The 22,391-nt window shown below is 43.2% G+C and overlaps 1 protein-coding gene and 2 pseudogenes across 2 annotated transcripts; 1 reads left to right on the forward strand and 2 right to left on the reverse strand.

Annotated features, from left to right (window-relative positions):
• Positions 1-35: 35 nt before the first annotated feature.
• On the reverse strand, positions 36-22,382 carry FAM186B (family with sequence similarity 186 member B). 2 transcript variants are annotated; one of them, XM_023535501.1, is made up of 9 exons: positions 22,300-22,382; positions 14,428-14,562; positions 13,340-13,565; positions 10,132-10,314; positions 6,361-8,035; positions 5,683-5,875; positions 4,044-4,222; positions 3,152-3,337; positions 36-459 (listed from the first exon to the last, which is right to left on the reverse strand). In XM_023535501.1, the coding sequence occupies exons 2-9, from the start codon at positions 14,521-14,523 to the stop codon at positions 318-320; spliced, it is 2,880 nt and encodes a 959-aa protein (XP_023391269.1). In that variant the 5' UTR covers positions 14,524-14,562; positions 22,300-22,382; the 3' UTR covers positions 36-317. The 2 variants fall into 2 exon arrangements, with proteins under 2 accessions (XP_023391269.1, XP_023391270.1); XM_023535502.1 differs by lacking the exons at positions 13,340-13,565; positions 22,300-22,382 and having other exon boundaries at positions 14,428-14,492.
• On the reverse strand, positions 17,578-17,696 carry LOC111744785 (annotated as a pseudogene).
• On the forward strand, positions 18,391-18,508 carry LOC111744769 (annotated as a pseudogene).
• Positions 22,383-22,391: the final 9 nt, after the last annotated feature.

The raw sequence follows: 22,391 nt of genomic DNA on the forward strand, positions 1-22,391 counted from the left end.
CTCAGCTTGTTGGCTCCCAAAGGACAGGTGCAACAGTTGGGGAATCTTCTCTGATTGGTGTCCAGGTGGTCATTGATCCAGTTCCAAAAATCAGTTGGGGAGGTGTGCGTTTCGGCAATGAGACAGAACATTTAAAAAATAAACACACTTCTGTTTTATTAAAAATATACAGTTTGGGGACTGAAGGAGGAAAGTTGAGTTTCTTAAAGTTCTAGGACTACTTAGCAACACCTATGGTGTTTGTTTCAAAACCCCAGCTAGGAGCCTGCATTTGGAACAAGTTCCCAGGTGATTTTAGTCATCCTAAAGTTTGAGAGTCACTGGCTAAGGGATGGAGTGGGGTCTCGATCCTTCTGGTTTTTTAGGGTTCCAGGGAGGCACTCGCTTGGCTTTTTATGAACAAGTTTAGCTGACTCATCTGAGGGTTCCCGGCATTCCTTTCTTTGGGTTGCTGAGGCACTGAAAGAGTTAATACAGTTAGAGGTGGAGGAGCAGCTGAGACAAGGCCCTAGGATGTTAGTGCTCACCCAGCCCACTCAAGAGTTTCCCAGGTCATTTCTGGGACACCAGTCCAGGGCTGGGACCAGACTTGACCCGGACATGGAACTGCTTAACACACATTTCTGCTACATCCTAGGGGCTCTGCTTCTCTTCTTGTGAATCTGCCTCTCATTTCACCTCATAGAATACTTCCCTCTTCCTTCCTCTTACTCTTCCTTGCTCCTTCCTACCCATCCATGTTTCTTCCTGTCCATCCCCTTTTCAGAAACCAAGTTATAAGCACTCTCCTCTGTCTGTAGCATGTTGGACGTCTGTGTGAGTCTGCACTGGCTGCATCTCAGTGCATGCATGTGAACCACTGTGAACCTAACTGTACAGGAACAGGCCCTAAGCAAGGGAGGACAGTTAGAGTAAAGGTTAAGATTCTTCTCCAACTTCAGATAGCATTTGGTGTGTGCAGACATGTAGCTATCTTACCTGTCAGACAGAGGGCCCAGGGGAGACGCTTGTAAGGCAAAGCAGAAAAAGATCTTGCAGAGGGAGGTCCTAGGGGCACAGTCTTCCTAGTGTCCCAAACCACAGAAGGGAGATAAATGGCCCTTCCCCACATGCTAAGAGGACACAGATGAGACAGGCTGTCTCATCTGTCAGTGCCAGGCAGACCAGGAAAGTGGGGAAGTTAGCATGAGGTTGGTCCTAGTTATAAAACTAAATGGTGCTGTGAACTGGACAGCATGGTGAGGTTGGCAGGATTACAAAGAGGTGAGTGACCTGAAACCACACAGCAGGTGAACTTGAGGACTGATGGGGGGCCAGGGGCAGGCAGCCAAAGAGAAGGTGCACTTTTGGGAGTGAAAGCAGAGTGTGTCTCCAGAGGGACACACACAGAGCACTCACAAAGAAAGCAGCATGACCACCCCACCCCCACACCTCAAGGCAGCAGTAGCCTGGACATCAGCAGAGAACTCTCATTAAAGAGTGGTAGATTCTCATGCCACAATAGTGAGATCCCAAGACAACTCGGCGCTCCAACACTGAAACGTTGAGGACCAGCGTGACACGCAGGTAGGCGGTGCCAACCTGGGAAGTGAATAAAGAAGACAGAAGAAGCAGACCTTTGCCTCTCTACTTGGTAGTGAGATAAAGTGAATAAACTTGTATAAAGTTGGAAAAAGGGGAAGAAAATTGTATTTGCCTAAATTCCCCTGGAAAGAAGCTGTCTTTGCTGGGAATAATATTTTGATAAGTGCTTAAGCCTGAAGCTGAGATCCCAGTGGAGGCCTGGGTGTGGGTGGAATAGCTCTGTGTGAGATAAGAAGGAGTTTTTGAATTTTGCATGTTCTACCAAAGAGAGAGGGGAAGAAAAGAGGCTGCTGTTTGGTGCTATTCACTATGAATTCCTTTCTCTATCACCCCCTTAAATTTCCAGAAAGTTACATTACGAAATGCTTGAGGTCAAGTGGAGTGTGTACACTTGATATTTATGTGCACATGTTTATCTGTGGGGGAAGAACAAAGGGGTTGGGGGCCTCAGATTCAAACAGAATGCCAAATAGAGACACCACCATGAGGGCACCTTGGGCAAGTTTAGCCAAATCTCAGGGGGGGAGGGCCCTAGTTGACTTCCGGGTTACTGAGTTCTGCTACAGTATTTGTTGTTTTGGTTCTTAATTAATTGTGTGTGCTATATCGAGATCAACTCACAACAATAACACACACACACACACACACACACACCCTTGGAAACTCTCCAGAAACTGAAAACCAGGTATCTATGTAAGAGGTGAACTATAATGCTAATGTCCAGCTGGGACTTTCAGGCTCACTTCAGAATGGAAGCATAGCCAAGGACCCGCCTTCTTTGATGCTGCCATGCTACTCTGTTTTACCCAAGTCCCTGTCTGGAGGATGGCAGCTGCACCAGCATCTTATAGCTCTTGGTTCTGCTTAGGTCTAAGACTGGCAGGCATCAGTACCTTCTCCTTGTCAAAGATCTTTAACTGGGGCAAGGCCAGGAACACAAGAGGCTCCTGGGATTGGCCATCTAGAAAGGCCCTTTGAAAGAGCCTTAAGTCTTCAATAGTGACAACTTCAAGCCAAGAGAGGGAAAGGAGAGTTGAATCTTTCTAATCAGAAAACCTAAGTGCTTGTTGGCCTACTGAGTCCTGCCTCCCTCCCTGCAGCTGCTCTTCCCAGGGACAGTTCTTGAAGGCCTTAAGGCCTTAAGGAAATGACAATGCCAAAGACAGGCCCAGGCCCAGGTCTCAGGTTTATCATACGATTCTTGGTCTCCCTCATCTATCCATCTTAAACCTGGCTTTCCTTGAGAACAACCCCCAGACCTAGGGGAAGATACACCTCTTGAGCAATTCATGTGCAAGTGGGAAGGAAAGACTTCTATAGTGATCTGAGACACCATGGAAAGTCCTTTGAGAGAACTAGATTGGTATTGGCATAGGGAGACAAGCTGATGGCTGACAAGGCAGGCAAGCACCTCTCCGTGATGTGGCACAATAAATGAGGTCATCCGCAATGTTCAGAAAGAGACCTCTTGGGCTGCTGGACAGAGATAGTACAGTGTGTACTCTGGCCCCGGCCTTTGTGGGCAGGTTTCCCTGAATCCAGATTAACCACCCAAACTGCATCTTACCATGCCTTGAGGGACATCAAGCTTTTATGGTAGGAGGAATGTACATCCAATGCCAACAGCCGGGGAACATCCGGGCACCCTCCTAGCTGGTCCCAGGACAGGCTGGTCGGGGTCTTCTTTTCTATTGGGTGACTGGAGGAGGCCACATCAGTCTTCCAAACGGCCTCCATCTCATTGCACTGTTGGCTGGAGTAGGGGTGGAAAATGTTAAAAGAGACAAGGAGTTAGACAGACAGACAGAGAGAGGGATTGAGAAGCAACAAACTCTCCAGGACCACAAAGCCCAAGACACTGGGCCTTGTTTTCTTCCCTTAAGTAGTTGTCACTGTCCTCCATGTCACCTCTCTTCCCTTTAAGTCTCACCTCCCAGGGGCTCCTCTGGCTGAGAAGCTACTGGAAGAGGCTCCCCAGGCACATGTCCTAAACCTGGCAATACTAGAGTGGGTGTGGATATGAGTCTTTTTGGCTGCCCAGAGGCTCACAGTGTCTCTTTTTGAGCCCAGGAGGTCACATGGTGGATATAATCAGGTTTGTTTTTATGGATGGACCAACAGCGGATGGACCAACAGCAGGTAGACCAATGCTCAGGGTAGAAATGATTGTAAGTTCTCAGCTGTGGGTCCTCAAGATTCTTTCAGCTGCATAGTTTGGAACATACTTGGTCAGGCTGGCCCCTGAAGCCCATATAACCACCACACACATGCACACTCCCATTTGGGCCAATGGCTGGAGCTGAGCAGGGAAGCTGAGAAGACAGGTGCCTTGCAACTCATGAGGTGAGCTTTGCCTGTCTTTGCCCTGAAGGAGCTGCCAGCCTCCTCAGTCTGGTCACCCCTGCTCCCTGCCTCCCCACTCCTCCAGCTGGCTGCCCCCTTGGCTTCCCTGTACCTACCGGGCCATCCACAGGGGCACACGTTCCTGGTGCTTGGATTGAAGATGCTCTGGGAGCTGCTTGCAGGAGAGGCCACTGGAGTAGGCACGCTGGAGTAAGGATGGGGGCGGCTTGCTCTTCCTTGACTTTAGGGAGGTGACTACAGGGGTGTGCAGGTGAACGTTCCACTCCAGTTGGAGCTAGAGAAACCAACAGAAAGGCATCGGAGAGACAAGAAGTTATCCCCTCTCTAGGTTGGGAGGAGGCATTGCCTAACTCAGGGCTGAGCAGAGAGAGTGAGACCCAGGGAATCCTTCTAATTAGAAACTCTTGGGACTCTGGGTCTCGAATTTCCTAGAAATTCCTTGATTTCTTACTTGTTGGGTTGGTTCCTGTTATCTTCTTTGCTGTGGAGAACCTGGACAATGGGCAAAGCAATAAAGAATAAAGCCAGAAGAAGCCAGAGCAGCTGGAACTCCTGAGAGTACTCACAGGGTGCATGACGTGGGGCCAGGTTGTGCCTGGAATGCTCTGGGTATCTTTTATCCGGCCCCAACTCTGGCACTGGACAAAGCTGGGGAACCCTCAGAGCCACTGGGAGAACTGTCATATGGTCCCTTTGACACGTATAGGAGATGATCGATACTAGTATAGGTGATAGGAAACTGAGTTGGGAGATAGCTCCATGGCTAAGGCTCTTCCAACTGCCTGCTGCTGACACTTATAGAGTCCCTCAGCACACTGCTTCCCATAGACTTAGGCCACTGCTGTTCAGGACTCGGGGTTATCTTAGGGGAGATACCAGCAGGTTCTGAGTCACTGCTGTGGGATTCTCCAGTCCCTACATGCCATGGGCTAGTCCCCTGGGGATCATATGCTTTTTCTGCCCCAGTAACTGGGAAAAGAGTGGAGGAAACTGAAGCCAGTTCTCAGGGAGTAAAAATAGGTCAAACCCAACAAACTGGGACTCAAAATGACTTTGAACTCTCAACAGCAACACCAAAACCTATAAGGCAATGATCAGGGTCTTCAAAATTGTAAGAGAAAATGAATTCTAACCTAGCCTTCCATATCCAGGCAAACTGTCAATTAACAGTGAGGGTGTATACGAAGTAAAGATATTTTCAGACAACCAAGGTCTCAATGATTTTACCTGCCAGGTACCCTTTGTCAGGAAGTGACTGGAGGAGGTGCTCCATTAAAACAAGGGAGACCTGGCATCCAGAAATTAAGGAAGCTGTCCCCAGAGAGAAGCAAAGTGAGTCTCCAGCATGAGGGTGAAGAGGACACCTGTGGCCGAGCCTGGAGAGCAACCAGAACCTACAGGAGCAGGGCAGAGAGACGGACCTGGGAGGGAGAACCTCAGTGCAAAGCTGGGATTGCGGGGTCCAGATACCTTCCTCCTCCAGGAGAATCTTTCTTCTGTAGCTCTTTTTGAAGGTCCCTCTCTACTGAAGGTCTCCATATATGGATACTGGAAAGCTGCCTTTCCTTACACTCAGGCCGCCTCCTGCCTTCACCTCTTCCTGGCTCAGAGGCTTCAAACCTGCTCTCTTATTTACCATCCCCCCACCCCACATTCCTGTCCCCATCCCTACTGGGCCCACTGACTCCAGGTCAGTCAGTGCAGGAGGCCCAAGTCACCAGGAAGGAGGCCCACCTTGGGGAACATGGTCACCATGCTGCTCAAGCACTCTCGGCGCTTCTCCTCCAGCTCCTTCTGTTTGTTCATCATGGCCTGCAGACGAAGGTCCTGCAGGCGGTCAGTGTTCTCCAGGAAGATGTAGAGATTCTGGGCCTTGTAGGTAGTCCCCGTTTCTCGCATGGCTTGTATGTGGTTGATTACTTCTTGTCTGGGGAGAGAAGACAATCATTTACTGGGTGAAGGGCTCTCCTCCTTTCCCCAAGTCTTTCAACCAGAGATGACTTCACGGTTATAATTCCTGGGAGCAAAAAGAGAAGCAGAGGTTGGTGGGAGCTCAGGAAAGCAGGAAGCAGAGAAGTTGGAGGTGGTATCAGGTGTGGAGCCTTGGGGCTAGGCTGGAAACAGGAAGAAAGCAGGGAAAATGGAGCATATTAGGAGGGTTATGGACAGAGGGTAGGAAGAGAGGAAGAAATAAGGAAGCGGTCTTAGAGGAAAAGCCCAGTACAGGAGAGTGATGTGTAGGTACCCCCACCTCCCACGCCTTCAGGGTTGCCCAGGGCCTCAGGGGGACCTTGTCCAGGCCTGGAGTGACTCTCCCCACCCCATGCCCCTCCTCTCCTCTTGGGTTTTGGCTTTGCCTGCACATCGCAGTGGGTGTGGGTAGGTGCTGGGTGGGTGCCAGGGAGGACCTACCGGAGGCTCTGGAAGCGTCTATAGAGGATGTACTTATGGCACAGGCTCCACAGTCTGAGTGTGTTCAGCTCCATGGTGGTGGTGGTGAGCTCCAGTGCCTTCCGGCGCAGGCAGTGGGGCAGCCCCCGCTCAGCATCCTCACTAAGGAGCTGCAGATTCTTCCTCAGAGCATCCATGTCCATGTGGTATACCTTCTCCTTCAGACTTACCGGGGATATATGCAGAGATATATGCAAAGGGGGCTGGGTCACCTTTCTGTCAGATTCCCCTGTGATAGGAGCGGAGGCTGATTTCTTGGGCTTTGTGAGAACCTGGGAGGTCCATGGTTTCTGGGTAAAATCAGCTGAACTCATGGTCCTCTGAGTTCTGGGGATGGGCTGCTGAGTATTAGGGGACCTAGGCAAGCGTGGCCTCCTGCCTTGGCGTGCAGATTGGACCCGGCTTGGGGGAGGTGCCAGTGATGCCTTCTCCAAGTCCCTCCATCGACTGGTAGTCACGAAGATCATCCTCTCCGCATCCTTCCTTGGCTGCTCTGTCTCCCTCCGTGGGCTCCCTTCCTCCTTTTCCGGCTGGGTCAATCTCTGCTGCTGCTCCTTTGCCACCTCCTCCATCTTCCACTGCCACAGCTTCTCCTGGTGCTCCTGCTCCAGCAGGGCCCACTTCTTCTGCCGCTGCAGCCACATCTCCTCCTCCTCCAGCCACTGCTGCCTCCGCCTCTCCCAGCTGAGTTCCTCTTCCCGGTGCTCCGAGGCCACCTTCCTGGAGCTCTCTGGGGACAGCTCCTCCCTAAAACAGGATTTAATTTGGAGTCGTTCTTTCTCCTGGGCTGCTTCCTGGAAGAAGTCCTTCTGGTCTCTGACTTTGTGGCCTAGGCTCTCTGCCACTGGTATTTCCCATTTCTTAGGAAACTTGTGATCCACCGAAGATGGCAACATAGGCTGAAGACTTTCAGCATCCTTACTGCTGTACATATCTGCGATCCTCGAACGCATGGTCATGGTGGAAAGTGGATGATATGCTGAAGACCTAGCACCACTGTCCCCAGCCATGGCCATGGGACTTGGGGAAAGTGGTGAAAACAATTGCTCCTCCTTCTTGGGTTCCTGTTGGGTTTCCTCCATGACTGGTTCTTTCTTTGACAGGGTCTCTTCCTCAGGGGTGCCCAGAGAGTCAACAAAGATCTTGGCCTGGTCTTTGGCTTGATCTCTCGCAGACTGAGCCTTCTTCAGCTGGAACTCTAAGGCATGCTTTATCAGGAGAAGATCATGGTACTTCCCCCCTAGAATTTCTACTTGCTTTAGTAGGGCATCCCTCTTACTCTCGAGGACCTGGAGAGATTGCTGGAAGTATAGCCTCTGGCTGCTTAGTTCTTTGGTCATCTCTGTTTTCATGTGCTTGTACTTGGTCTGCAGGCTCCTATTCTCTTTGTGCTGGAGGATCAAGGCTTTGTTGAGGTTCTCCACCACAGTGGACATGTACCTGATGGCCCTGACCTCCCCCTGGTTGAACATGGAGGAGTCTAGGAGCTCCTGTAGCATGGACTTCACCTCAGAGACCCTCGTGCAGGTAGTTTTATTGTCCTGGAGCATCTGCTCTGGACTCAGTGGCTGAGGGTAGGATGTAGATTTTTGTGGGCTTTGTTCCCGCCAGCCTTGCCAGAAGGTATGTTTAGATACTAGGAGAAGTAGAGAGAACAAAGACAATAAGCTCCCATGGGTCCCAAGGATTATAATACCTCTCCAGACCCTGCTTGGCCAAATTCCCATCCAGTCCCCTTAGGACTTTGGCAAGAATAAGGAGCTGGGGCTGTATGTGAGGCCAGGGAAGATGTTGTCAGGAGAGATCTCTGCCAGGCTCACAGCTTGGCCAGGGCTTACCTGTCAGGGCCTGGCAGCTCTGTAGCACCTGCATGACCCAGAGGGACCTAGAACTATTCAATCCAGTTCAACTCAATTCAACGTACTCCTGGTCCTCCATATTTCCCTGGAGTAGAGTTATTTTTTCTAATCATGCTACTTCCCAGCCTCAATATCTGTGTTTGCCAACTATCTGATCTGGAGTCTACCTGACACTTAGACTCCAGATCAATTGGGAAGCTTTATTTCCCTTTCTTGTTATCAGTGGACCATGTTCATAGAGGATTTATCACATGGTCCTGTAACTGTTCACGTGTTTTTGTTTTTAATGACTAATGTCTTTTTCCAATTGGGAGTACAAACTCCTTTGATACTTTGATGAAAACAGAACTTCTCTCCAGGAAAATGCACATAGACTGTGCACTCTGTGTTCACAGACCTCCGCTCTTCAGAGCTGGGTCATGGTTGTAGTTGTACCCCCTTAGATCTACCATGTGTAGGGCTGCTGGAGTGATTATCTTGGAGCATCCATTCATTTGCCTAGTCAATGAACATCAATGGCAGAAAAAGACATTGGCTAACTTTGAATAAGGGCTAAAGGAAATATGGAAGTTAAATGACATTGACGTCATGCTAGCATCAATCTAATATTGTCAGAGAGGCCATATGGCCTAGTGGTTCAAAGCTTGGATTCTGGAATCAGGTAACTTGGGCTTGATTCCATCCATACCACTTGCTTTGGGCAAGTTTTTGAACTTCTCAGTGCCTCTGTTTCTGAAAAACGGGATAATTATAGCATCTACTTCATAGGACTTAATTAAAAGCATGTTTACTGCTGAGCACAGTATCAGGTACCTAGTGAATGCTCAATAACCAATCCCTAAAAAATAAATAAGACACAGCCTTTGCCATGTAGGAGTTTGTAATCTAGCAAAGAAATAAGTCAAGTATACAACTAACTATATTTGGAGAAATAATATGGTCAGGATTGTAGGAGAGATTGTCCCTGCTCCCACGTTTCCTTGCTTCCTCCCTCCCCCAGCTGTGGACCTTGCTTGATGATAAGGAACTTGACTGTAAGAGTCAATGGTAAAATGCTAATGTTAGCTATTGTTTATTAAGCCCTGAGCAGGTTCTAAGTATGGTGCCAGATGCCTTGTACCAAGGGGAACCTTGCAAGTGGGCAGCATCCTCCTTATTTTGTATAAGAGGAAAGTGAGGTTCAGAAAGATGAAGTCACTTGCCCAAAGTTACATAGCCAAAAACTGGTACATGAGACTCAAACTCAGGTCTGTCTGACTCTGAAGCTCATGCTTTTGAATAAGAATAAGAAGCCAGAAAACCTAAGTGTGATTTTGCCACAGGCTTTCTTTGTGGTCCTTTCTTCGAGCTTTAGTGTTCTCATCTATAAAATGTAGGAGTTAGATAATCTCAGGTCCCTTTAGTGCTGATAGGAGTAAAATTCTAAGGTTGAATCTTGTTGACTGACAACTTCTAGAACAGCCAAAATCGAGAAGGTTCTGGAACTGTTGGCTGAGTCTCACCAGACTTTTGGCTCTGTGGCTGGGTTTGGAGTAAGGAAAGGATGTTCCTCAGGCTCAAGCTACACACTCCAGCCTTTCTGGCTTTCTAGCCTTGCTCCTCAGAACCTGCATGAGGCCACAGCTCCAGGGAGCACCAAAAGAAGCTATTTCCACATCACCCCTTCCTCCAGCCCTGAGGGACAGCTCAGAACTGCTTAGTGCTCAGCTTGGGTTCAACTCTCCAACCCCTCACCCCTGCTAATCCATCTCAGATAAAGCTTTTGTTATGAAGGAGAGTCAGAAAGACCCGCATGGACTCTGATGTGTGACTTCTTCCCCTGAGATGGCATCTGCTCCACTCAACCCACCTCCCAGGTACTGCTGGAACCTACTTTGTGCCCTTTTCTTTTGTCCTTCAATGAGAGTGGAGCAAAGGGAAATGAGAGACTCGATGCCTCCTTTGGTGGTGATGAGGGACAGAGGTAACACCTTCTCCATCACCTCAATCCATTCATCCAGGTCTTCTTCTTCTTCCTCACTCTTCCTGTTCCTGATCTCATAGGTCAGACTGTCACCTAGAGAGGGAGTAAGAGGTTTAGGCTGAGAACGATCTATCCTCTAGGGAACCCCAAGCAGCCCTATAGCACAGGGGTGATACTAGCAGGCTTCGAGGTCAGACTGGTTTTACCTCTTACTAGCTGTGTGATGTCGGGCATGTCGCTTATTCCCTTACGCCTCAGCATCCTCACTTGTAAAAGGGTTGGGTTGGGATTAAATGAGATAATACATGTGAAATGATCAACATGAAGCCTGCCATGTAGAAAATATGTAACGGATATTAAACAGTATTGTTATACTATGAGGCCAGGGATGTGTCTGCCTTGTTGTCGCTCTATCCCCATTGCTTAGTCCAATATCTGGACAATTAAACTACTTAACTGGAGTCAACAGTCCTGCTTAGTTCTTGGGGACAGCTGAAGCATCACTGAACTGAGCTTGTCAGGGGCAGGACAGTGTGAGGGGGATGGGGTACATTTCTATGCCACCTTCCTCCAACATTGCAGCATCCATCATAGCTCACAGTAGACTGAGGTCTTGTTATGGGATAACTCTGATCTTATCAGAGGTATCATCTGGCTCCAGGGCTACTTACAGCTGGTCCACACTCAAATGGCTATACCAGTTTCTTACAGCTAGTATCAGTGCTGTTTGGCCCAGTGCCCATGCAATAGGCATCATTCAGTACTGTGAATACTACCCTTGGGTTCCACTGTAAAATAGCTAATGTGTGCCACCAAAAAACTGTTAGAACTAACAAATGCAGTAGAATTGCAAGACACAAAATCAGCATACAAAGGTCAGTTGCATTTCTATATGCTAAAAATGAACTATCTGAAAAAGAAATAAGGAAAACAATCCCATATATAAAAGCATCAAAAACAAATGAATACTTAGGAATAAATTTAGACAGGGAAGTGAAGGATCTTTACACTGAAAACTGTAAGACATTGATGAAAGAAATTGAAGACATATTTAAGTGGAAAGATACAACGTGTTCATGGATTGGAAGAATTAATATTGTTAAATGTCCATACCCAAAACCACCTAAAGATTCAGTGCAATATCAATGGCATTTTTCACAGAAATAGAAAAAACAATTCTAAAATTTACATAGTTTCTGCAGTAAAAAAAAAATGATCAACAAAACGAAAAGGTAACTTACAGAATAGGAGAAAATACTTGCAAACCATATGTCTGATAAGGGGTTAAGATCCAAAATATATAAGGAACTCATACAATTTAATAGCAAGAAAACAATCCAATTTAAAAATGAGCAAAGGATCTGAATAGACATTTTTCTAAAGAAGACATACAAATGGTCAAAAAATACATGAAAAGGTGTTCAACATCACTAATCAGGAAAACGCAAATCAAAACCACAATGAGAAATTACCTCATACTTGTTAGGATGGCTATTATGAAAAAAAAGAGATAACTATTGATGAGGATTGTAGAAAAGGGAACCCTTCTGCACTGTTGGTGAGACTGTAAATTGGCACAACCATTTTGGAAAACAGCACGAAGTTTCCTTAAAAAATTAAAAATAGAATTACTATATGATCCAGCAACCCCAGTTCTGGGTATACATCCAAAAAAAAATGAAATCACTGTCTTTAAGAGATATCTGTATGGCCACGTTCAATGAAGCATTATTCACAAGAGCCAAGACATGGAAACAACCTAAGTGTCAATCAACCAATGAATGGATATAAAATGTGGTATAACGGAATATTTCTTGGCCATAAAAAGGAATAAAATCTTGTCATTTGTGACAACATGGATGGACCTAGTGGGTGTGAAATAAGTCAGGGAAAGACAAATACCATATGACTTTACTTATGTGTGGAATCTAAAAAACAAAAACAAAATAGAGAACAAACTGATGGTTGCCAGATGGGAGGAGGATTGGAGCCTGGGTGAAAAAGATGAAGGGCTTAAGAAGTACAAATTGGCAGTTATAAAATAGTCATGAGGATGTAAAGTACCGCATAGGGAAGATAGTAATATTGTAATAACTATGTATGGTGTCAGGTTGGAACTAGACTTACTGGCGGCAGTCACTTCATATGTTATATAAATGTCTAACCACTATGCTGTACACCTGAAACTAATACAATATTAAACGTCAACTGTAATTGAAAATTAAAAATATTTAAATGTGGTATATACAATGACATACTGTTCTGTCATAACAAAGAAGGAAATTTTGCCATTTGTAACAACATGGATGGACTTCCAGGGTATTAGGCTAATGGAATAAGTCTGACAGAGAAAGACAAATACTGTATGATCTCATTTATACGTAGAATCTAAAAAGTTGAACTAAGAGAAACAGAGAATAGATTGGTGGTTACCAGAGGCTGGGAAATGGGGTACATGGGGAGACATTAGTCAAAGGGTACAAACATTCAATTGTAGGATAAATAAGTTCTGAGGAGCTAAAGTATAGGGTGGTGACTGTAGTTAACAATACTACATTGTATACTTGGAATTTGCTAAGAGAGTAGATCTTAAATGTTCTTATCACAAAAAAGGGTAACTGTGTGATGATGGATGTGTTAAGTAACTTTATTGTGATAATCATTTCATAACATATGTATATTGAATCATCACATTCTAACTTTAAATTTACACAATGTCATTTGTCAATTAAATCTCAGTAAAGGTAAAAAAATTATAAAGAAAATAAATTCGCTAGAGTGGGTTTGAATTTAGTTCACATCTTTCTAGAAAATGAGATATCATAATGGACCTGTGATTTAAGCTTCATCACATGTGGCAGCTAATGTCGCAATCTGTTACGTTTTAGACAATTACATGTTTGCTGGTCTGGGGAGTGGAGGTGATATGTTGTGACATGAGTGGGAGAATGTTTCACTGGAGAGACACTGTGATACGTCTTTTGCTCCCTCGGCACCCTCCCCTCCCAGAGAACGCTGACTTAGGGTGGGGAAAGGAGGAGACTGAAAGAGCTGGGACTAGTGGTGTCTCCTGGGGAAGACACCTGCCCTCAGGACTGCACCTAGCCTGCAAACTCACCCCAGTCACCCAGCCAGCGGAGAATCTCATACAAATGCTTCTCTTTAGTCTTAGCATCTTTAGAGAAGGAGGCTATTTTCTCCAGCAAGATGAATCTGTTCTTGCCCTTCTGCTCCATCTGGTGAGATTTTGCCTTTTCTTTAAAATCATATCCTAATTCTTCCTGGAATCGGTCGATGACACAGTTGACATTGTCCAAAATGTCTGAGAGCTGGGAAGAAATATCCTACAGGGAAGACGGCAGATTGTAGTGTTTAGAGGTGTGAACACTGAAGCCAGATGAAATGTCCTAGTCGTGTGATCTTAGACAAGTCATTTAATGTCTTGGTGCCTCAGTTTTCTTATTTGTAACGTAGGGATCATTATAGTATCAATGTCACAGGGTTTTCGTAAAGATTAAGTGAATTAATATTTCTCAAGCACTTAGGACACTGCCTAGCACATAAAATAAGTAGCTTTTATCACTGTCATTTTAATGATTAAGACCAGGTCAGGGAGAGAATACTAAAAATCCATAGCAAAACTTTCTTCAGAATTTCAGAATTTGCTGGGGCCTTTTGGACATCTCTCCTCACAAGGATCCCGAGGAAACAGACTGGAAAAATGAGGCCCTAAGAAACCCTCAGGATCAGAGTCTCCCACAAAAAAATACACTAGAGGTTCTTGAGCCTGGTGATTCCAGCCTTTGGCCATTTTCCTGAGCTCCTAGGGCTCCGCTTGAGGGATTCTGAAAGGTTGCCAAGAACAGACCCCAAATCATGAGCTCTGGGCCCCACCTCCTGCCCTGCTAGGACCCACCCCTGTGTGTCTCTGGGCCATCCTGGGGTTTCCATGGGCTGTTCCCTTCCTGGGCCCAACCCTGACTTGGGAAGGGGTTGGCAGGAGGGACATGATTGACTCCAGCCGGCCTTGCAGAGGCCAAGTGTAAGAGGTGGATATTTTGTAGTAATCTGTCTGCAAACCCAGCTTGTTGAGAATCCCAGGATCCCCAAGGGCCCACAGGTAGAATCTTTCCCAAATCTGGGATCAGCCCCCAGCCTCCACATCAGACCCCAATAGAAGGATAACTTTCTCATCTCAGAGATTACCTCCTGAGCTCGAGTTAGCTGGGCAGCCTCAATCTTCGAGATGATGGCTGTCACTGATGTGGGGGTCACCAACTGTGGAGGCTTGTCTTTCTCCATTTTGGATCACTCTATCAGTCACAAAGATGTCTTGTGTCTCTAGAACACAAGCCTGGACATGTGATATTGGCCGCTTTGGGATTAAGGGCTCTGGGGCAGCTCTTGCGTACCTTCGACTAGTCACAGCTCCCCGTAACTGCCAGACAGTGGGTTCCAACTGACCTTCTTTTCTCCAGTGACATCATCAGTTTGATTGGAAGAATGACTCCCTGTCACCTATCTGCTTGATTATCTAGCCTTTTATCTATTACCTAATATATATTAACTTGACCTGTTGCTTTTCAAAAATCATTAAATATTTTGCTCCCAAACGAAATGTTAATGGCTAAATCTAGGAAAAAGCAATTAGAAAAAATTCTCTTCCCAGTGAGAACTTTTTAAAAATTAGAACCAATCAGTAATTAATGGGACTGTGTTTGGATTTGCACCAGATATCAAGGCTCAGTCAACTCTTTCATTTACTGAAGGTGATCATCATTGCAAGAGGCCTTTTTAAAACAAATAGTTAAAATGGATATTGTTGTACTCCCAGGACCTAGAACTGTGCCTAGCACATAGTAGGCATTTAATAAACACTTGTTGTATGAATGAATATGTAAGTACAATTTCATATACATACATGCAAATTATTCTTCTATGCTACTGAAAAGTAGTCCCATTTAACAGATAAGGAATTAAACATTGTAAGTTTAGTTCTTAGCAGTGCCATAGCCACTTAATAACTTGTCATCTGACACCTACCTGTCTTTTACATACTATCATTCACTCACTCAAAGTTAATTCTTTCATTGCCTCATTCACTCAACAAACACTTACTGGTAACATTCTATGTGCCAGGCATAGGACTAGGTGCTGGAAATACAGAAACAAGTGAGACCTGATTCTCTTTGAGGTACTCATACCCTCGTTTATGGATACCTGTCTATCTATACATCTGGCATAGGATGGTCCTTTAATCTCTTAATGATTTCAGCACATGTTATAGTTTATGAATAACATTCATCCTTATAAACATGTGCAAGCTAGTTATGGCTCAGAGGAGTTAGGAGATTTTAACTCCTAAAGTTACAGGCTGGGAGGTACAGAGCCAGGACTTCAGCCTGGCTTCTTGACTCCAAGTCTAGGGTCCTTTCCTTTTTTTCTCCCTTTCTCCTTCCCCACTACCTCTCTTTCTCTTTCTTTTAAACCCAATCATATGATAATTAGATTACACATAAATGCCTAAACAGCCAATTAAAAGATAGAGATTGTAAGAGTCAATTAAAACCCAAGACTCAACTATGTTCTGTCTACAAGAAACTTTAAATAAAAAGACACACAAAGGTTAAAAATAAAAGGAAGGAAAGAGATAAACCATACTGATACTAATCAAAGCTAGAGTGGTTATATTCATATCAGATTTTGGAATAAGATATATTAGCAAAGATCAAAAGGGAGGGACTTTCCATAATGATAAAGGTGTCAATAAATAACATTGAATAACATAGCTTCAAAATACATGAAGCAAAAAACTTACAGAAGTGAAAGAATAAATGGATAAGTCCACAATTATAGTTAGAGACAGCAACACTTTCTTACAGGAATTGGGTATCAATAGAAGAAAATAAGTAAGGATATAGAGGTTTTGAAAAACTCTATCAACCAACTCAATTCAATTGACATTTATAGAACACCTCACCCAACAAATAGCAGGACACATTTCCAAATACATATGGCGCAGTAATCTGGGCTGTAAAACAAATATCAGTAAACTTAAGATTAGAATCATACATAATATGTTCTCTGAGCACAATGGAATTAAACTATAAATCAATAATTGAGAGAGATCTGGGAAATTCCCAACTATCTGTAAATTAAACATACTTCTAAATAAATAAATAAATAAATAAAAATAACCATACTTCTATATAGCCCACGAGTCACAGAAAAAATCATAAGGAAAATTATGAAATATTTTGAGGTGAGTGAAAATGAAAACATGACATATCAAAATTTGTGAGATGCTACTAAAGAAGAAAAACTTAGAAAAGTTAGAATAGAAACTCAAACTAAGCAGAAGGAAATAATAAGGATAAGAGTAGAAATCAATAAAATAAAAAAAACAAAAACAGGAAGTCAGTGCAATCAAAACTTGGTTCTTTGAAAAGATTAATAAAATTGACAAAACTCTAGCCAAATTTTACCAAGAAAAACAAAAAGAAGACACAAATTATCAACAATAGTAATGAGATAGGAGTCATCACTACCGACTGCAGTGAGAATAATAAGGGAATATTATGAAAAAAACTTTGTCAATGAGTTGGTAAATTGGATCAAGTGGACAAATTCCTTAAAAGACAATGTATCAAAGCTCACTAAAGAAGACAAAACCTAACAAGCCCTATATCTATTAAAGAAATTGGATTTGTAATTAAAAGTTTTTCCCTCAAAGAAAACTCCAGCCCCAGATGGCTTAATTGGTGAATTTTGCCAAACATTTAAAGAAAAAATAATACAATGCAATTCTATACAAACCTTTCCAGAAAACTGCATGGTAGGGAACACTTCTCATTTTATGGGATTAGCATGACCTTGCTACCAAAGCCAGACAAAGATATTATAAAAATAAAAATCCAGTATTCCTTACAAACATAGACATAAAAAGAAATGAAATGGAAGCCCGACTGAAAAAAAATTGTTTGCAAAACATATGTTTCATAAAGGATTTGTATCTAGAATATATAAAGAACTACTATAAATAACAAAAAGAAAAATAATCCATTTTTTAAAAGGGGTAGAAGATTTAAATAGACACATCACTAAAGAAGATATACAAATGGTAAATAAACACATGAAAAGATTGTCAACATCATTAGTTCTTAAGGAAATGTAAGTTAAAACCATAACGAGATGCCAAGCTGGCAAGGAAGAGTTAGAAAATAAAAAGTGACAATACCAAGTGTTGAGGAGGATATTGGGAAAATAAAACCCTCATATATTACTGGTGAGACTGTAAAATGGTACAGCTGCTTTGGAAAACAGTTTGGCAGTTTTTTTTCAGATTTCTTTTTTAAATGCCTACAGTACCTGGTATTCCGAGGTAGTCTCTTATCCAAGTACTAAACAGGCCCAACCCTGCTTAGCTTCTGAGATCAGATGAGATTGGGCATGTTCAGAATGGCATGGCCGTAGACAGTATGGCAGTTTTTTTAAAAAGTTAAATATGCATTACCATACAACCCAGTGATCCCACTCCTAAGTAATGAAAACATATGTCCACACAAAGACCTATACACAAATATTCATAAGCAATTCTATTTGTTACAGCACAAACTTATAAGCAACCTAAATGTCTATTGACTGGTGAATGGATAAACAAATTGTAGTATGTCCACGCAATGAAATATACTACTTCGCATTAAAATGGAATGAATTACTGATACATGCAATAACATGGATAATTTCAAAAGCATTATACTAAGAGAAAGAAGTCAGACACAAACTACTACAAACTGTATGATTCCATTTATATGAAATTCTAGAAAGGCAAAACTATAATGATAGAAAGCAGATCAGTAGATACCAGGAGCCAGACAAAGAGGAAGAGACTGACTGCAAAAGGGAACAAACGAAGTTTCTGAGTGAAGGAAATGTTTTATGTCATGATTATGGTGGTGGTCACAACTGTATACATCTGTGAAAATTCACTGTATTGTACACTTAAATTGGTGAATTTTATTATATGTAAACTACACCTTGATAAAGCTGATTTTTAAAAATGTAATGTTTTATAATGCCTATGACTGTGGAGGGATTATGCGCAGATAGTGCAAGGGACTGGAAGTTAGTCAGGAAAGTATTGGAGGGTGTAAGAAAATAACCCTTTCTGTCTACGGCCATGCCACCCTGAACAAGCCCGATCCCGTCTGATCTCAGAAGCTAAGCAGGGTTGGGCCTCGTTAGTACTTGGATAGGAGACCACCTAAGAAGACAGGTGCTGTAGGCATAAAAAATAAAAAATAAGGGATTGTAAGATGACAAGGTCCTTGCAATCTGTGAGGTCAACCAAAGGTTGCCTTGCCTAAAAAAATGAAAAGAACCCTTCCTCTTTTTTCAGGTGGTGAGTCTTCTCTACTTTCATTCCCATTTCCTTGGGGCTAGGATGCTCCCTCTTCCAAACTCCTCTCCCATGCATCTCTGGGCCAGTAGCAACACCTTCACCACAGTCCAACGGCCACACTTCGGTGATCACTAGCCCAGGAGAGATGTTTGTAAACTTTTTTTAAAAACACAGTCAACCCCCTTTCCAAGTAAAGCTTTTTGTAGAACCTTGCTATCTAAAACAGTTAAAAGCAATATCTTATTAGAATACATTTATAAGTTCTACTTCATGATAGCTCTGTTATAAAATCATCCAATGTCAACAAGCCTGTTTCATGAACCCCAAACTTTGATATGTAGGACATTTGAGTGTATATATTTTTGAACTACTGTTTTAAAAAGTTAAAATATATTTAAAGTTTCTAGGTAAAAATGGTAGATTGAACACATGTATTTAATTTTGCTCTACTAAAAATACACTAAAACTATAGCAAGGGATTTTGTAAAGGCATAAATCCATAAGGACCGGGAAACAGGACAGGAGATAAGAACCAAATACTTTAGGAAACTGGAAAGTATGTGGATAAATAGTTACTGACTTAGACTAGAGAGGGATGGATCCTAAGGCAGCAGTGGGGTAACCATATGCAAAATGGTACTGGTTGTGCCAGACTGCTCACCACCCTGAGAAGGAAGTCCTAAGGATGCTGACATCAGAGGTTCCCTTCATTGAAGCTTGTAGCTGACAAGTCCCACCCATGTACCTGAGCCCACAGAACACAAATGCTACCAATAGGCTTTTTGGTAACTTATCCTCAAATATGAACAGACAACTGAGGAAGAAAAGAATCTAACATGAAAGAGACCAAAACAACATAAGAAGAAATTTAGACAAACATGTGATTAGGCAGAAAGAAGAAAACTTAAATAAAACTACTATTAATAGCTTCAGAGATTAGATAAGCTATTGCAACTCTGAAACAAAGTAAGATGGTTTTTTTTAAAAAAGCAATATTCAGAGAATAAAAATAAGATGAATAATAAAAATCTTTAAAATATTGAAAACTCAGTAGAAGTTCTTAGTAGAAGAATGAGAAGATAAAATTGAGGAAATCTCCAAGAAAACCAAGTAAAAAGATGGAAAAGAGAGAAAAAAAAAGAAATCAGAAGGACCAGTCCAGCAGATCCATCATCTGAATTATAGGAGTTCCAGAAAAGAAAGAACAGAGAAAATAGAAGGGAAGAAATCATCAATGGAATGATTCAGGATTATTTCCCAGAAGTGAGGGGCACTGAGTGTCCAACACAACAAATAGCCTCTCACCAAAATATATCACTGCCATTTCAGAACACTGGAGACAAGGAGAGGTTCAGAGACAGGGAGAAAGTCACAGGATTAGGAGTTGAAAGGCTTCAGACTTCTCAAAAGCAATGATTGAAAGCCAGAAAGTAATGTTTCAATGTCTTCAAAATTCCTAAGAAAATCAATTCCCACCCAGTGTCAGAGCAGAATAATGGCAATGTCAAACATGCAGTTTCAAAACAATTTACCCCCTCCTTTCTTAGGAAGCTTCTGGAAGATGGTCTCCACCAAAAATAGAGAATAAATCAAAAAAGAGAAAGACATGGAATAAGGCAAATAAAAGGTCCAACAAAGGAGACAAAGAAAATGCCCAGGAGGATGAGAAAGGAGATGCCAGGTTGCCAGAAGTACAGCAGAATAGAGGATAAACACTCAGATTGGAGCAGGTCAGAGGCTCCAGCAGAGACGTCTTCAAGGTGAAATTGGTAGAGTATCTGCTATATCTAGATATTCTGAAAAGGGATTTAGACAACAGGGGGAGATTTTGAGACAGATTTTGTGATAAATACATAGAAAACTAAACAAATGAAAAAACAAGATAATTATTAATTTCAGGAAAAGAAAAAAGCTGTGTAGGAAAGGGTAATCAAAGTTTTCTATACAGCTCAACTCTGAACAGCATATGTAGTCACTGTATTGTAAGAACTAAAAATTGAACTAACAAAAACTAAAAACTACTTAATTAAATTAGGCAGACAGGAGATGAGAATGAGGTATAAGCAAGGGGTAGGACGGGAGGAAGGGAAAATCTCCGATTATTTGTGGGGCTGGACAAGACAATAATATAGACTTACATACTAAATGTTTTAATGTTATAAATTAAGCTAATTGTTAAATAAAATATCTGCTAAACTCCTCACTTTACAAATATACCTTTTTAAGGACCTGGAAGGCCAAGTTCTAAATTAAAATTTTTGGAAACCTCAGTTCTGCACTAGAAAATAGCAGCCCCCAGCTCCTGGCTCTTGCCTGACCCCTCACCCCGCTTCCCTCTGCCTGTGCCTCTGTCCTTTATGAGAGAGCCTCAGGCTCCTGCGGATACCCCAGCTTGTGCTCACATGTCTTGCAAAAAGCTGCCCCTGAGCTACCCCTCAGGCCTAGGGATGCCCACACCATCAGCAAGGTCTCCCTGGGGAGGAGAGATCCAAGAAAGAAGCTGGTATAGGCCCAGGAAGCAAGCTGGGCAGGGAATTCCAGGGTCTCATATATTCAAAATATGGCCTATGAGGAAGTAAATGGTCTTTGGATGGACACATCTCCTTGGATTCCTGTATGGGGAGGGGACAGCTGGAGGACGTCCAGAGATAGGAAGAACAATGCCAAAAAGAAACAGCATTGAAAACCCGAAGAGATGATGGAGTCAGGGCTCTGCTGTTTTTAATAAATCTTCTACAATTTTTTTACTCTTTAAAACAGATGTCTATGTATTCTAAGAAATACCTCATAGAGAAAATAAAAACTTTAAAAATAAAATGTGATTGATAAAAGTTTGTGGAACCTCTGAACCACTTCTGCTATGCCTAAAGATCTCAATAATGAAGTTTGAAAACCACAGGACTAGGCCCTTGTGTGAGGCTATCTAGGTATTGTGATGAAAACCACAATGAAGTAGCCCCCAAGAATGAATCCCTTTTCCTTTCCTCCCACCTGTCACCTTTAATTTAAGAGTTCTACTTTGTGTTGGTTGTTTTCCTACCTCTCCCAGTCTAGACTCAAAGCTCCTTGCAAGCAGAGACCCAGTTCAGAATTCTTTGTACCTCCAGAACCTAGCACAGTACCCAGCACAGAATACAGGCTCTGCTATGTGTTGATGGATAAAGGAAAAAGGAAGCATCTTTACACAGGCTTTGGAGGGAAGGTGTTTGATCCTTTTCTACACCTGGAGCCTGGAGCCCTGTCAGTTACGAGCCCTGAGTCCTTCAGCATATTCATTAAATAGCTTTAGGTTATAATTCCCATATCTGCCCAACATAGTATTTATCTCATATCTTTAATTCCCATAAAAGATTGGGTCCCTGCTCTAAATCTCAAAAAGTTAACTTCAGGGTAACGTGAGAAGCACGTGTACGCCCCATGACAGCAGGGATTTTGGAGGATCTGCTTTTTCCCAACTGCTGTATGTCCAGTGCCTGGAACAGTTCCTGGCACATACAGTTGCTTAACAAATAGTTGTTGGGTTAATGAATGAATTAAAAAGTACTAAAAATAAATACGCGTCAAATAAAAACACTCTCTGTGAAGTGAAAGATACCCCTATATTCGATCCAGCCCCTGGTCCTGCTATCGAGCGCGCGGGATCTAGTCGCTCTGAGCGCCGTGCAGGGCGGACGCACCAGCTAAGCCGCGAAGACTGGGAAACTGCAGGCTGAGATCTGGAGGCGGCGGGTGGCAAGGGCGGGAAGGCAAAAGAGTTGCGGGCGCGCGA

Source organism: Pteropus vampyrus, unplaced genomic scaffold (genome assembly GCF_000151845.1).
Source record: "Pteropus vampyrus isolate Shadow unplaced genomic scaffold, Pvam_2.0 Scaffold140, whole genome shotgun sequence".
Taxonomy (NCBI): Eukaryota; Metazoa; Chordata; class Mammalia; order Chiroptera; family Pteropodidae; genus Pteropus; species Pteropus vampyrus.